General features: G+C 41.3%; 1 protein-coding gene across 1 annotated transcript in view; it reads left to right on the forward strand.

The window, feature by feature from the left end:
* The first annotated feature begins 1,251 nt into the window (after positions 1–1,251).
* Positions 1,252–16,323, forward strand: part of Anxa13 (annexin A13) — a 52,867-nt gene continuing 37,795 nt past the window's right edge. The window contains exons 1-2 of the mRNA XM_027946141.2: positions 1,252–1,266; positions 2,416–2,538. Of these exons, the coding sequence (XP_027801942.1) occupies positions 1,252–1,266; positions 2,416–2,538 (138 nt within the window). The remainder of the gene's footprint in view (positions 1,267–2,415; positions 2,539–16,323) is intronic.

Here is a 16,323-nt window from a genome sequence, read left to right on the forward strand (position 1 = left end):
TTATCCCTTTGCCGGTTTTCACTTTTTATCTTCATGCAATATTTTATCTTCATGCAATATTTTGTTGAGAATGTTCTATAGTGCAGGCTTTCTACTTGTGAATTCTTTTAACTTTTATTTGTCTTGGAATGTTTTTATTTCATCTTCAAATCTGAAGCTTAATTTTGCTGGGTATATTATACTTGGCTTGCATCTATTTTCTTTCAGAATTTGATATATATTTTTCCAAGTCTGGATTGAGAGCTCAGCCATTATAATGTGCCTTGGTGGGGGCCTGATGTAATTTGGGGTCCTGTAAGCCTCTTGTATTGATTTTCCACTGAAATTTTTTCTGAGATTATATCTTTGAAAAGATCACACATTTCTTTGGTTTATATCTCTATGCCTCCATCTATCCTGATAAATCTTTAATTTCGTCTTTTCATGTTGTCCCATACTTCTTGGAAGTTCTGTTCATGATTTCTTAACATCTCATCTGCATGGTCAACTTTATTTTCAGGATTACATCTTTTATCTTCATTGCCTGAGACTCTGTCTTCCAAGTGGTCTAGTCTGATGCTGATGCTTTCCATTAAATTTTTAATTTGGTTTATTAATTCCTTATTTTGAGGATTTCTGCTTGATTTCTTTTTAGAATTCCCCATCTCTTTATTGAATTCACGTCTTTCACCTCCTGAATTTTATCTCTGATTTCACTCTTTACATTGTCCTTTACCTCACAGATCAGTTTACCTATGTACATTCTAAACTCCTTCTCTGACATTTCTTCCACTGTGGTGATTCTATTAGATTCTATTGTTGGTGCATCTGGGTTTGTTTGGGGCGATTTTTCCCTTGTCTTCTCAGGCTGTTTGTGTGTCTGCCCATCCAGCCATGTGGATCTGAGGCAGTACAGTTCCTACCCTATAGACGGAAGGTTTCTCACAACCTTGCCTTTAAGTGGGAGACAAATAATAACAGCAACCAGTGCAGACAATATGCAGCCTTAAACCAAATAGCTCCTCCTAAGACGTCCACCGTTTATCATCAGTAATTATGTTATCTTAAAAGACGGCCTATCAATGCAGCTTGGGCAGTTTTGCTCATTTGTAGCCGTGGTCACTCCCTGCCCATCCTCAACAATGTATTCAAATCCAAAGCCAGAGGTTACTCATTAAACACCAGAGATACTGCGCCCTGGGAAAACCATTATAAACTTCCTCTGTGGGAGGACTGAACTCTTAATGCAACACAGACCAACACCTCACGAAAATGGGCAATCATCATGTAAGTTTTTTTTCACTGATTTGGGGAATTAATCTGAATTTTGGTTAGCTGATGGAAGAATTTAGACTATGAGGTTATAGTAACAATTTCATGCTTTACCACTTTGATTACCTTTTATTGTGGGTGTTAGCAACAGCGTACCATGCTTTAAAAATGCCTTTAGAATATGTTTCTTCCCCATTGACTAAAAATTCCTCTTAGAGGGTGCTAAAGAGAAATGTTTAAAAAATAAGGCAGTAAACAGTGCCTTGCAGAGAGCAAATGGCTGAAGGTACATTTGTGAATGTATAATGAAAGCTGTTAGTTTGTGGCAAAGTTGTCCAAAACTTAATAGACTGTACATTTGGAGTTTTGTGGGAAAGATGGTTCATCCTGCAAGGATCAGTAGGCCAAGGCAAAAATGCTCCTGCAAGGCCATATCATTTGGATGGAAAGGTGAAACTATTCCAGCACTACCTTTAAAACAGCATCAAACATCCAAGTATTTGCAAATATCCACGGAATAGATTGAATATTTTACTTTTTCTTTTAAAATGTCTAGGCTTAGGCTTTGTGAATAGTGTGTCTATAACTTGCTAATGACTAAAAATGAACTAAAATATTACCACTTGGAACCAACTATGCACCAGACAAGTAAGAGTTGATTATTGACGTTTTACACTGAAATATGCCTATCTAAAACAATTCCAATGAGCAGTTTGATGAGGCTTTGTGCATCTACTGCAGCTTCTCACACCAAGTTGATACGTTGCATGTCTACCAGGAGGAAAAGGAATAACCTCCCAAATCCCCTGGAAACTCTGGCTTTGTTTTTAAGCTGTTTCCTTTACTAAAAGCATCTGAAAAGAGCACTCAGATGCTTACAATCCCACAGATATTTTCTACAGAGAGGCATTATTTTTGAAATCATCCGTAAATAGCATTTTCATACTAGCCAAAATTCTGAAGCTATCCACTCAGTGTATCTTTCACAGAAACTGAAAACCAGTTTTGAATGGCCTCTGCAGAATGCAGAGGACCTCAAGAACAACCCTTTGGCTCTTGCATTAGCATCTTTGGAGGACAATTTTGCCTTTGGAAAATCAACCCCGTGTGACAGACTTTGACAGTGGACCAGCATTTTTATCTATTTCTGTTTTGACTCCTCAGAGCCAGTCTTACTCCCTCTCAGAATGCAGTCAACAGTTGCCCAAAGGGGACACCCAACCCTCGGCAGCCGTGAAACCTGTCAGCCACCCATCAGGGACTGGAAACCCAGAGGCCCCAAAGCCCGTAAGCACTTTGTTTTGCCTCCCAATCATAGGATTCTTGTAGACCCAGTATTTCTCCCAATGACCTTTCCAATTAGAACCCTCCCACCCTGTTCCTCCAGGCTGAACAGGTCATCATCGGGCATAACTTCCAAGCTGGGGGATTTTCCGCTCGGAAATGTTTATTACAATATTTGCAGCTAATATAAAAAAAATGTAATCTGGGAGCTCAGTTTATGTTCCCAGCGGTGTCCCATTGACATCCCCCTAGAGTCTCCACTTAGGTCACTGTGACATCTCAGAAAGCATTAAGGAATATAACATGTGCATGAGGAATAAAAACACTCTAACAAAGTAAACGCAAACCCTTTCTAAAGGACAAGAAAGTCTCAGTCATGGCTTAACATAGTTGCATTAGAAAGTTCCTTGAGTCTGTACAAACTCAAACTAGAATGCTAATTTTGAAGCAACCACAGAACCAAACAATTTACCAATTAATTCCTAGTGAAATACGAGTCAATGATGTTTAAATGTATATTACTGATTTTGTGTAATGAACAATATTATTTTATTAAATTAAATGGCTGTGCTTAATGTAAAACAGTCCTTGTTTCTATAAAATGGCTTCCTTTGAGTTTCAGCACGTCTTAAGTATGATGTGGTGTGACTTCCTAGTTCTATGAGGGTTTCTCGTACTGAGAAACTGTTATTTGTAATGCTCTCTCTAATGCCACTGGGCATTCTCTTGGCTCAAACATGTGATTCTTATGTACATTCTCCTACTTTTCTGTGTTCTTTAACTCCTGTGACAATTAAATAAAATTTGACATATATACAATTATAAATTCAAATGCAAATGCAGGCATTGAAATCATACGCCAATACTTTGTCATTCTGAAAGTATCTTTTACATTCATTTGTAAGTTGTTATGAGCATGGAATACACCAATTTAAAAGCCTCCTAGAAAAGTTTTAAATCCCAAGAATATGTCACAGACCCAGGTCCATAGATAACTATTTGACAAATATTTTTTTTAAGTCAGCAGAATATTGGCCAGGAAGTACATTTTCCAAGGCACTGTGATCTAGAATCCTAGCCAGTTCTGAAACTGAAAATTATTTTTGCTTTGCACTTTCCTCATTTTATTTTTTGCCATCATGAATGATTTTTTTTAAGCCAAAGACCTAGTGTTTGTGAGTAAACTATTTGGAGCAGCAATAATTAAAATACTGGGTTATTATCTGCAAAATCACACAATGTTCAAAGAGTGCTTGGCCTGATGGATATGTCCCTGTGCTCAGTGAGCTTCACAGAGAAATAATATCCAATAGGGGAGAAAATTGGCTTATGTTTAGCTTCAATTTTTTTTTTTGAAGCAATTTATTTTTGTGTGGGTTATTTTGAGGAGAATTATTATCTAGAGAACCAAGCTTGCCTTACCATGGGAGTGTAGCCATGGAATATGGGTAGAATGAAAGGGAAGAATCATAACTTAGGGAAGCCAATGAAAATGTGGAAATAATTGCAAACTCAAAAGGACAATGATTTCTGGGAAATCATTTGCAAGGCTGATGAGACTACAGGTTTGCAACTCAAAGTGTGGTCCCTGGAATAGTAGCAGCATCACATTGCCTGGGCACTTGCCAGAAGTGCAGAATCAGGCCTATCTCAACCTATTGAATCACAGCCTGCATTTTAACAAGATCTTTAAGAGCATCTTGTGCACATTAAAGTTTGGAAGCACTGGACCCAGGAGCAAGTTCTCCAAATTTGGCTGCATATTGGATTCACCTGGAGAGTTCTAAACACCACTGATGCCTGGGTTCTACTGCCAGAGAGTGTGAATTAATAGTTCTGGTGGTTTTCCTGAACATCAGGATTAGTAAGTTCTCCCCAAGAGGGTCTAACACGGTGCAGAGTTTAAGGAACACTGAAGAGGTACATAACACTGACCTTAGAGAACAACTTTGCACACTGCTAATGAAAGCAGGTGTAATTGTGAGTGCTCACAAATGAAAATTGATTTGTAAATGTTATAACACCTGCTTAGTGATCTCCAAGGTGTTTGTGAACATGCCAAGCTAATAACTTGCTTTTGCCAATATTTAGCCAACATAAATATTGTGTAAAACGGAGAACAGTTTGGGGATAGTGGCAGGATGAACACCAGGCAAGTTTAGGTGAAGGTGGACCAGGGGCACAAGGGAGATGCATGCCAGGTGGGGAATAGGCCCTGATTCCTGAGAAAAGAAAGGAGATTCCTGGGGAAAGAAGGGAGACTCCAGAGGCAGATAAAAATGTAGAGCATTTGGAAGAAAAATAAGTATGGCTTTTAACCAAGAGTGTGCATTAAAATGTGATTCCCAAGCCCAGAAGAACCCCCAGCAAACCCCAAGCAGAAACCAATCTAGACCATGCAGTCTTTATTTGAAGAAAGTTTGTCCTTCAAAACACCACCATGGGTATAGGAGGACAAAAAAAGGACCTCTGATGTCAAAGTACCACATGCATACCTAAAACACGCCTTCATTTAAAGACAATTCATTCACAATCTAGCTACATTTCAAATGCAATTGCACAGTCCGAGCTTTTTGGGTTTCTTATGTATGGTAGCTAAAAAGCAGTCATTTTAAGAAGTGGCAAGAAGGCTGCCAAAGACAGATAAACAGGCAGAAGGAAGAACATGAAACTGAAACATTGACACAAGGATCCTAAAGCTGCAGGAGCCTGGGGTCACTTAGTGTAAGGCACAGAAAGCCGCACAGCCCCAGGGCACCTGCCGGCATCTCTGCTCTCAGCACAGCAAGGAGAACCAGAAATCCTAGTGATGATTGCCGCTGACATTCACAAATCAGTTCTCATTTGTGGGCATTCACAGTAACACCTGCTTTCGTTAGCAGTGTGCAGAGTTGTTCTCTAAGGTCAATGTGATGCTCCTCTTCAGTGTTCCTCCAACACAACTGGAGGTTTAAACAGAGCCTGCTGAGATGCTGATGATAACTGACATCTATTCAGTGCTTAATAGACTGTGAGCTGTTTTGAGGGCATGAACTCTGGTCCGTGCAGTTTGAAGGTTTTCACTATTTCAAGCAATACATGAATTACATCACTTCTGACAATCCTAAAAGGGCAGTACTGGTAGTATTACCTGTTAAATATGAGAAAGTGAGGCAAAGGGAGGTTGGGTAATTTGGACATCTAGTAAGAAGTAAAACTTGGATTGGGGTTTAGTAGAAGTTCTTTACACTGTGTTGGTTTCAATAAAGCCTCCTATTAAAACAACTAGAATCTTACCTTCTAGCAGGTAAACTAGAGAGCTGGGTTCCATCCTCAGAATGTTGGTTCAGCAGACACACTAAGGTGAGCCTGAGAATTTGCACGGGATGAGTTCCTCAGTGATGTTGATGCTACTGGTCCAGGTACCACACCTTGAGAACCACTGTTAGGCAACTAGAGAATCCCAGCCTCAGACAAGGGAATGAAAAGGCACAGCTGGTTTTGGATGGACCATCTTAGGATCTGATGGAGGTTGGGAGATGAACAAGATGGGAGGCAAGCAGAGTACTTGGAGGGCAGTGATCCTGGAGAGGATTGAAGAGCCTCTTCCTCCCACCCGCCAACTAAAACAGTGGCAAAGAAATTGAAAGAGGAGAAAGACTGGAATGTGAAGTAGACCTGACTTGCCAATGGATTGGGTATGGGAGGCCAGGGGAAATGAAGACAGCAGAATGACTGCTAGGAGTCCAGCCTTTGTACCCAGGTAGACTGGTACATCACAGGAATGGAGGGCAAGGTGAAGGCTTGCTAAGTGGGAGAGGAGGTTCAGTGTTGTGATCTGTTGAGTTTGAGATGTCTTGTCTGGGTATAAAGCCCAACGGATGCATGTTGAAATTCAAGAGAGAAGTCTGGGATTGAGGTAATTAGGGAAGTAAGAATTAAATTATTTTCTCTGTTCATTATTTAAACAACCAGTATGTGCTTGATTACAAGTAGCACAGTACCTGACCAACAGTGGCTTAAATGACAAGGTCATTTCATTGTCAGCCCTCACAGGAAGTCTGGAAGGAGGGTTCCCAGATTGCTTCAGCTCCTCAGTCACATCGTTAAGGACACATCATGTCTGCATTTTCATTCTGCCATCTGCCATGTGGCAGAATGCAAGATGGTGATCTCATGTGATAGAGTCACAAACAAGGAAGGGGATAGAGGGAAAGTGACCTTCTTCTCGGACCCCACTCCCCAGTCAGCAAGGAAAAGCTGAAAAGGTTCAAGCAGACAGTCCTTTCCACCTCCCTGGCCAGAACTGGTCAAACCTCCAACCCTAGACTGGCAAAGGGGAAAGCCGTGACCCAGGAGTTGTCCCTGGGCTGAGCAGATCATCTTGATCATCTTGTTCCCTCCTCCCCAACTCTCCCCCCCCCATGTTGTCCACACTCTCTTCTGAAAATGAACTCTTGCTTTTGCTGTTCAAGGTGTGGGGGGTAAAAGGGGCTGGAGGGAGGGAAGCCTGGCCACAGATGGACCAAGTGCCACCTAGCTCCAGCTTAGTGACTTCAAGGAGGGGACAGCCATCCCTTGGTATCTGTGGAGGATTGGCTCCAGGGCCTCCACCCCCTCCATGCCAAATCCACAGGTGCTCAAGTTCCTTGTACACAATGGCATGGTATTTGCATGTGACACTTGGACATCCTCTTGTACACTTCCAGTCATTTCTAGATTAATGTCTACATAACACCTAGTGCCACATAAACAGTTATACTCTACTGTCTCAGAAGTAATATAAAAAACATCTGCACATGTTTAGCACATATGCATCCTTTTTTTCCCAAATATTTTTGATTAGTGGTTAACTGAATCTGCAGAAGGAGAGTCCATGCAGAAGAAAAGGCTGGCTTTATCTTCTTTCTCTCAGTATCTACATATAAAATGTCAGAGGAGAATTCTGGTTGGTTCAGATCATGTCCCTACTGCTTAGATGATCCCTGGTCAAGGTTGATTTTAGGTATTCTTGGGGGTGGGGACATTGCCTTGTCATTACTGATTTCTTATAACAATTATTTTTATTAACATTACTTCTTCTCCCACAACTAATTCTAACCCTTGGGGAAGACAGAAAGGGAACGAACCCTGGAATATCTGTCGGAAAGGAAGTGAAACTATTCACCTCCAGGTGATGGGGCTTGGATGTTTACAGTGAGTATGAGGAGAGAGAGAAATGTTAGAACAAATTTTAAAGAAAGAATGCATGGATTTGGATCCAATGCATATTTAAACTCTCTTACCAGGGGAAAGAATAACATTCATTGTTTTAATATTGATTGAGACAGGAATTTGCTCAAAGCAAATTTAGATATTTCACCTCATTTCCTTCTCTGCAAATCAGAACTTGTTCATACACAGTTGCTTATATCTCACTACACAGCACATTTGATACCATGAGGTCTTTTTCAGCCCCCGGTATTTTCTCTTTTCAATTCCATCCGCCCACTTATCAATGGTCCTTGAGGATCCCAGAGTATACTAGTCTCTTTTTTTTTTTCTGTAAATAATGAATCCCACGTTTATACTCTCCACTGAGTTGGCAAAAGAGAGCCCTTGGCACTCTAGGAAGGAAGTGGGCCATTCCTCTTTAATGAGAAACGTGCTTCATTTTCTATGACTCCCGAAGGCACAGCCTCTCACAGCTGAGGAATGGCCGCCATCTCTCCACAATCACCTTACCCTGAAGCACACTTTTGTCAGTGAAATACATCAGACACAGCATATCTGGAAGTTAAACACTCTTCAGAGGTCTCTCATTCCCAAAACAATCTATGACAGTCTCAAAGCAGACTGTCATTTTCCCCTGGACACAAATCTTGTTTCTAGATAATGAATGTTATTCTACCTCAAGCAGAAGTTTCAAGTTCTCCAGCTGAACCCAGCACAAAAGGGCCCTCAAAGGACTCAAATGAGAGCTGTTACATGGCCATGACATCCTTACAGAGAGTCTGGGATGCTCTCAGCAGTCATGACGCAGACTTAGAAATGGGAGGTGGTGACAGGCTTCTCGCTTTGGTCTCATCTCAACTCACATTCTTCCTCCTAGTTGCCTTATCCTGCTCCTACTCATCTTTCAGATTTGTCCTCTGGGTTACTTTACAAAGAATTAAAGAGAGACATCGTGGTCCACTTCTGATCTGCCTTCTTGTGTAACCACAGCAATTCTCTCTGGGTGACTGGAAGCCTTGCCCTTAACAGTACCCATGGGCCACTGGAAGCTCGGCCTCCTCGACACCTTTTAAAGTAACATGTGGACAGAATTGAGGCAACCATTAGGCCAGGGTTATAGACCTTTGGCACATAGGACCTCGGCACCATTGGCATCTGGGCCTGGATAATTCTTTGTAGTGAGGGGACAGTCTTGGCATAGGTTGTCTAGCAAAATCCTTGGCTTTTGTCATTAGGTATAATAGTAGCAATCCCAACACCATTTGTGACAAGCAAAAATGTCTCCAGATATTGTCAACTGTGCCCTAGGAGGAAAAATTGCTCCTGGTTGATTGAGAGCCACTGCATTAGACCCAGACCTGAGATAAGCAAGGCAGAGGGGCAGAGGTGTCTCCATCATGTCTGTACCTCCCTGGGTCTCCGCCAGCAGCACACATTCCACCCTTGAGGCCCTGGAACTCCCTCACACTGATGCCCTCTCTTGTCTCCGGGGGAAGCCAACTGCTGCTGGAGGTTGGCTCTTGTTCTCCCGTTAAGGAAGCAGCAGCTGAGGTAGCAGCGTTTCTCCCAAAGGCTGTCAGCCCACACTAGTGTCTGATGGCCAGGGCATTAGGAAGACTTCCTTTGGGAACACTGGGGAACCCGACTCCTGGGCTTCGAGCTGAGGGTTTCCCACCTAGATGAGCAGTGCTGGCCTGAAAAACTCCGGCCTTGATCTGCTCAGCTCTCCTCTGCTTGGGAGTTGCTCCCAAAAGGCTGCCCCACTTGGTGTCCCCATACCAGAGTTCAGTGCACTGCAGGCTTGTTATGTGGCTTGCCCTTCTGAGTCCCTCACCATGACCTGCAGGAACAATGGTGTCACCACATTGAGGCACTAGAGGTTAAAGAACCCTTAAGGTCAGATTTCCTTGCTCCTGCCCAATTCCACAGTCAGCTTTGATAGGTAAAAATTACATCAACATCTATCACCCAGACAGTATATAGCCCAGGGATGCTGATCTTTCTGGGAAAATTACCTAACTGTACAAATCTTCATCAAAAAGTACTAAAATGCCAGTGAAAAGCAATCCCAAGGGTAGAAGAAAGGTGTTCCTCCTGCCTGCCTGCCTGCCCGCCTGCCTGCCTGCCTTCATTTCAGTCCTAGGTGTTAAATTCTGGTGTTCATGCATGTTTGGCAAGTGCTCTACCGCTGAGCTACAACCACTGTCCTTTTTATCTTTTTAAAAAATTTTGAGACAGACTCTTACTAAGATGATGAGGCTGACTGCAGACTTGGAGTCCTCCTGCCTCAGCTTCCTGAGTAACTGGGATTACAGGTGTGCACCACCACACCCAGCTGAGAAAGGTCTTTTTTTTTTTTTTTTAATCTAACAAGTTTCCCTCATTTTCTAAAACACATAGTCAACATATGTAAGTCATACTAGGTTCTGATCACATGGATGTTTTCCTACTTTCGGCCTTATTTATTAATATTCCTACCCATGTCAAGTGACAATCAAACTCTTAATAGTTGAATGTGTCACTTTAAAACTGCCTTTCTAAAGAAGGGATTGATGGCAATGAACAACTCTAGAACATTCCCAGCACCCTTCTGATGGGGCAGAGCTCAGGCTTCCTGACACACTTTCCTAGCTCTCTGATCCATGCTCAAGATCAATAAACTTCTAATGGATAAAAGTGGGAAGGGGATCTAAGAACAGGGAGAGCTTTGCTCTTAGTTGGAGTGATTGTGGAGAATCCTAATAAAAATAGAGCAATAACCATGTCATGAAATATAAAATATTCTTATTAATACAAACTACTTATATATACCCAACAGAGTATACTTAAAAACATTTTGGTAAATTTTTTTGGTGGTTTTACTTTTTGCTCATACAAACATTTAAGTGGGTTTTGATTTAAAACAAGACCAATAACAAAAAAGCAAGACTTTTCACCATATTTTTGTCCTAAGGAACCATACCCAAGAAACAATCAACTTAATGAAAACAATATGTTACTAATGACCCAAGAGTCGTGTTTAAAATGTGAATGGCCCCTTGATTCTGCTTTAAAATGCACGTTAGTCTTTATTAACCATGCCTGTGGAAATGTCACCAGTATATTTTTTGGCTCTGAATTCTGCAAACTTTAATTAATAGAACTAATTGTTCTATTAATTATTGTCTTTTACAATATTTTATTCACACTAGTGAGCTTCAAAGTCCAAATGAATAACCAGTCAGAGGCAAAAGAACATTGTCCTGACGTTGTGGGAGACTCACATAGAGATACAAGACTCCAGGGTTATCAGCAGGAAGCAGTGTTTACTAATGCCAGCTCTGGCTCAGCGGATTCTTATCCAAATGCTGAAACTTCAGCATGGAAGAGCATAGCCTTATATACTTTTGCTAGTTTTCATTTACATATTAGTTCTTTGTCTCCCTTATAAAATAATCCACATTATCTGGTTGGGCATTCTATGTCTAAACTACAAAGTGGCAACAATGTTACAACAGAATTGTAGAAGGTTCCTGTTGATAGATGGCACCACCTTATTTTTTTCTTTGTTCTGAAAAAAATCTCTGCCCCAGGAGAGACAGGAGTTAGGTTTTTCCATAAACAGGTATTTTATTTTTAAAGCAAGTAGGTGACCCAGTGCAGCTGACTTAATAACCAGACTTCTGCAAAATGAGGGGATTAGATAGATTCAATGTTTCCTGAATTTCACACTTAAGCCTGACCTCCATGATTTTTTGCCAAATATATGCATCATCCATTCTACTAATTGTTCTATTAATCATTGTCTTTTAATCCCCTCATTTTTTACCTACATCAATTTACATTAAAAGTTAAGTTTATATTAGCACCATAAATGGGGAACTAGTGACTGTTCATACCAAAGTGCATGAGTAAAGGAAAGCAAAGGAAATGTTGGCAAATTTCGTGTTGCCACCTAAAGGCTCAGATCCTATCACTTGTTCTTTGACTTAAAAACAACAACAAAAAAAAAAAAACTGTTCAGTTGTTTGCATGGGATATAGCAGAAGATGACAGAATAAAATTTAGGCCTTGTGGGTCACACAGCCACTACTACAAATACTCGACTCTGCCATTATTGTATGGAAGTAGCCACAGATCACATATAAATGAATGAGTTGGCTGTTTCCCAATAAAGCTTTATTTTAAAAAAATGACAAGCTGATACAATTTACCATTCTATAGGTGAGAAGAGTGAGAGATGCTGCTATTGCCAGGCAAAGATGTAATGAGAAGAACTGAAAGTGAGTTTAAAAGGAATTCCTTTTTCCAGGCAGCCCATAGGCTTTAATGCCTTCAGGGTTCCATGTCACCTATTTGAAAAACCTGAGTTGAATTTCCACCATAAGATCCTATTACATGCCTCTTCTCTTTATCTAGCATCTTAGAAAAGTCTTACCTGTGTAAACCCTTAGTACATTTTTATCTTTTACCTTCATTGGGACGTCAACAGAGAAAGTTCCCAGAGGGTTTTGTTAGACCAATGGCTCTCAGTACTACCTATATGTTAAAACAGTCTAGAGAGTTTTTTCAATGCCCCTTGTATATTCCTCAGAGATCCTGACTTAATAGGACCAGATTGGGACTCAGCTATCTGTATATTTTAAAGCATCCCAAATGATTCTTATGTGCAACCAAAACTAAAAAGATACTAATCTCTCTGTTGGCCAGGTCATTTTTCCAGGAGTGCATTCTTCCCTCCATATGTCATTAATTCTAAGAGCCCCAAGTTCTAAACCTGTTGCTCCTCCAGGTGGGGTCTGATTGACCCCTTTCTGGCACTCTGGCTAAAGTGACTGCTTCCTTTCAGTCTCTCCTCTTCATCATCCTAGACAGCTTGACCTTATTCCAAGCTCAAGATGTCTTGCTAGATACATTTTCCCTCCCCTTTCTCTGCCCCCAGCTGTTGCCTCTGACCCCATGGCAAGATGCAAAGGCAAAGTAGGCAGTGTATCTGTGATATACAAAGGAAGACGATGCATCCTCTCCTGGGAGGAAAGAGAGATGGCTTGCACTCGCAGAGAAGAGTTCCTCGCCCATCCAATCTCATATGCTTGGACTGACCGGATGGAGTTCAGCTGTCCTCCATTAATGCATAAACACTGACCCTGGGTCTACAATGTGCCAGGCACTGTGTTAGGACTAGGACTGAGAAAATGAAAGTGACATGAATCTTGCTCCAAGAGGGTTATGGTCCAGTGAGAGAGAGACTAGTGAATGAAGATAATAACGTATCTTAAGGGAGTCAGATAGAAATCCCTGGAGAAAAATGTAAGCACAAAAGAGAAAGGCATGCTAGACATTGCCTTGCATCAGCTCTCTGGGGAGAAAACAAAAACTAATTGGTGGTCTTTGCCAATTTCTGTGGTATAAATACTGCCACCATGGCTGATCTCAAATCAACAACATGATCACACTGAACCCAGAATTTGGAAGGGCTGTGCAGAATTGGTTCTTATGCTCTTGCAAAGTCAGCTCCAGGTAGGCGGGTGAACCATTCCGGTTTACCTAGAACTGTCCCCAATTTTGGCACAGAAACTCCCACATTCCAGAAAACTCCTCGGGCTTATCTACCAAATAGTTCATCCATTCACTCGGCACTCCGTTAACAGAAAGTCCTCAGTTCTTCCCAAGGGGCTCAGGAAGCATTTCAGAATGGAGGAGAGCCTTCAACGCATTTCCCCCACGTAAATACACCTCCCCACACTTGCCCAGGAAATCAGTGCAGACCAAGTATTTAAAACATGGAGGGGCATGGGGCTCCAGGCACAGATTCTGTCATTTAAATGACAATTTACATATTAAAACATTTGGCAATTTATCAGGCTAGAAATCAGTCCCCCAAAGGAAGTAAGAAACCGTGACCATCCTGTTGGCCTTACGCCACTTCAGTCTTGGAAATGCTTCTGCTAAAGTTCCACCCCTGGTGTACCTGGAACATGGTAGTACTCTAGCTAGGATCCCTCCCTTACTCTAAGGGTAAAGTGTTTCAAGCAAAGGGGAACTGGCAAGTTTAGCATGAAATAGCTCTAAGGACATTTCCTCCTGCTCCTCCTCCATCTCTCCATCTCATCCTCCTCTCTCTGCCCTTCTTCTCCTCTTGTGAGCCTATGGAAAAGCAGAAAACCCGTTCCTCCCCAATCAGCTGTGGGTCATCACAATGAAAACTCCCTGCTCAGCACTCTCTGGTCACCATATTTAATTTTCTGAAGACTCTGGAGGTAGGGTAGGTATTAGTTCCAGTATACTCATGAGAAGCAGAATATAATATTCCATTTAAACTAGAAGGAACCTCGGGAGCAGAATTTGACAATTGTGCGTGTCCGGCATACAGTCTGTCCATGGAGGATGACTGTCCATTTTGCCTTGAAAATGGTGGGAACAAGCTTCATTTTTCATTTTGTTTTCCATTTGCTCATCAGCAGAAACATCCCAAAGTTATACAAGAGGTTCTTGTCTTCCCTAGCCAGTGGACAAGTTTCAAGTCTCAACTGATGTTTCTGTAAAAGGCCAGCTTTCTAAGAGTTATGCTGAGCTTTTCTATTATTCAATTTAATAAGAGGTTGATGAGAAGTCAGTAATAGGGTTTCTGGATCCAAGCTGTGTGGACAGGACTCCCCATTTCACCACTTACTGGCCACAGGACCTTGGGCAAGTTATCAATCTCACCGTGTCTTGATCTTCTTATCTGCACAATCGCAGGTTATAATACATACTTCATAGGGTTGTTGTGAGGGTTAAATGAATTATTAAACATAAATTGTCTAGACTGGTGCCTGGTATATAATAAGTGTTCTATAGCTTGTTGTCATTCATAATTTTAAGGTTTTTTCCCCCATGAATCTCTTTTAGACTCTTAGCCCCTGTCATTACTTAAGTACAAAGTGATTTCCAATTTAATTTTTTTTTTTTTTTTGTAAAAATAATTTTGTATTTTTTTTGTACATGTGGGACAAAAATGACATAGCAGTAATTGCAGGAAAGATACAGGTAGTTTAACAATTTCATATTAAACCATTATTAAGTAGCAAAAGAAAAATGAAGTTCATGCTGGATGATTTGAAATTCAGAAAATTACACATATGTAGTGCTTAAAATTCTAATCTTTTTTTTTTTTTATTTTTTTTTTATTGGTTGTTAAAAACATTATAAAGCTCTTGACATATCATATTTCATACATTAGATTCAAGTTGGTTATGAACTCCCAATTTTACCCCAAATACAGATTGCAGAATCACATCAGTTACACACCCACGTTTTTACATATTGCCATACTAGTGACTGTTGCTATATGATCAGTCATTTTGAGTTTATTGTGGTTTTGAAGTCACCACATGAAGCACTGTGGAAGGGGCTCATTTACCAGAAACAGGAGAAGACAGAGGAAGTCATTGACAATGACACTGAGCACTCCCTGTGCCAAGCACTTGGCCACGTACTCTGAATACTCCTCGTGACAACACCTGAGAGGTAGACGTTACTATCCCCACCTTCCAGATGGCAAAACAGACTAAGAAAAGATAAGAGGGAAAGATTAGCTCTATTCCTGGTCAAAGGTAGATATTCCTGAGGCAGGAGGGGGGAACACATGTGATATCAAAGAAGTCCCTTTGAGGGACCTCCATGTCCCCAACTCTATACTGTCCCCAAACTCTATACAAAGCAAGTTTATAATGGGATATTATTCAGCCTTAAAACAGATAGAAATCCTGCCACTGGTGTCCGTCTGGATGAACCTGGAGGACACCATGCTCAATAAAAAGAGCCAGTCACAGAAGGACAAACTTCGTGAGTCCTCTGACATGAGGAGCCTAAAAGAGCCAAACTCACATGAGCAGCCAGAGTTGACCAGGAACCAAGGGGAGGAGAAAAGTGGGGTTGTTCAGTTGATATAGCTGTTTAGTTACAGTTACGCTAGATGAATTTATTCTAGAAAACTCTGAACAACATGTTGTCTCTGGCCAAGGACACTACTGTGTCCTTAAAAAGGTTTTGTGAAGAGGGTAGATCTCATGGTGAGTGCTCTCCCCACACACAATATACAAAGGGACACATAGAAACTTTGGAAGGTAATGGGTGTCTATTATCTTGATTGTGGTGATGGTTTTGTGGGTAGATGCATTTATCCAAGTGGATCAAATTGTATACACTAAATGTATGCTGTTTGTTGTATACTAAGTTTATCTTAATAAAGTAGTTTAGATATTTTTCATGAATTTTGTTTCAAAAAAAATCTATCAAGGCAGTTTTGGCAGAATTGTCGACATTGGCTGGCGCTGCCATGACCAAACAAACAGTGCCATGGTCACGGGTAGCACTGAGGAGAATTCGGGCACCTCAAAGCCTGCCCCAGCAAAACCTCCACCTGCCTCCTCTTTGCTCCTGCTTGGTAGATGCTGCCTGGTTCTAATCCTGGCCTTTCTTTAATCTCCTTGGCCTCCTCCTGTTTCATGTCAGCTCCAACAGCAGCTCTCTGTAGATCAGTGTACAGCAAGCACTATGCCCTCTGCTCCCCAGCGCTTCCTAAGAGCCCTCTTGGCTCAGAGTCTGGATACCAGGCAACCACTTTCAAATATT

Source organism: Marmota flaviventris, chromosome 15 (assembly GCF_047511675.1).
Source record: "Marmota flaviventris isolate mMarFla1 chromosome 15, mMarFla1.hap1, whole genome shotgun sequence".
Classification (NCBI taxonomy): domain Eukaryota; kingdom Metazoa; phylum Chordata; class Mammalia; order Rodentia; family Sciuridae; genus Marmota; species Marmota flaviventris.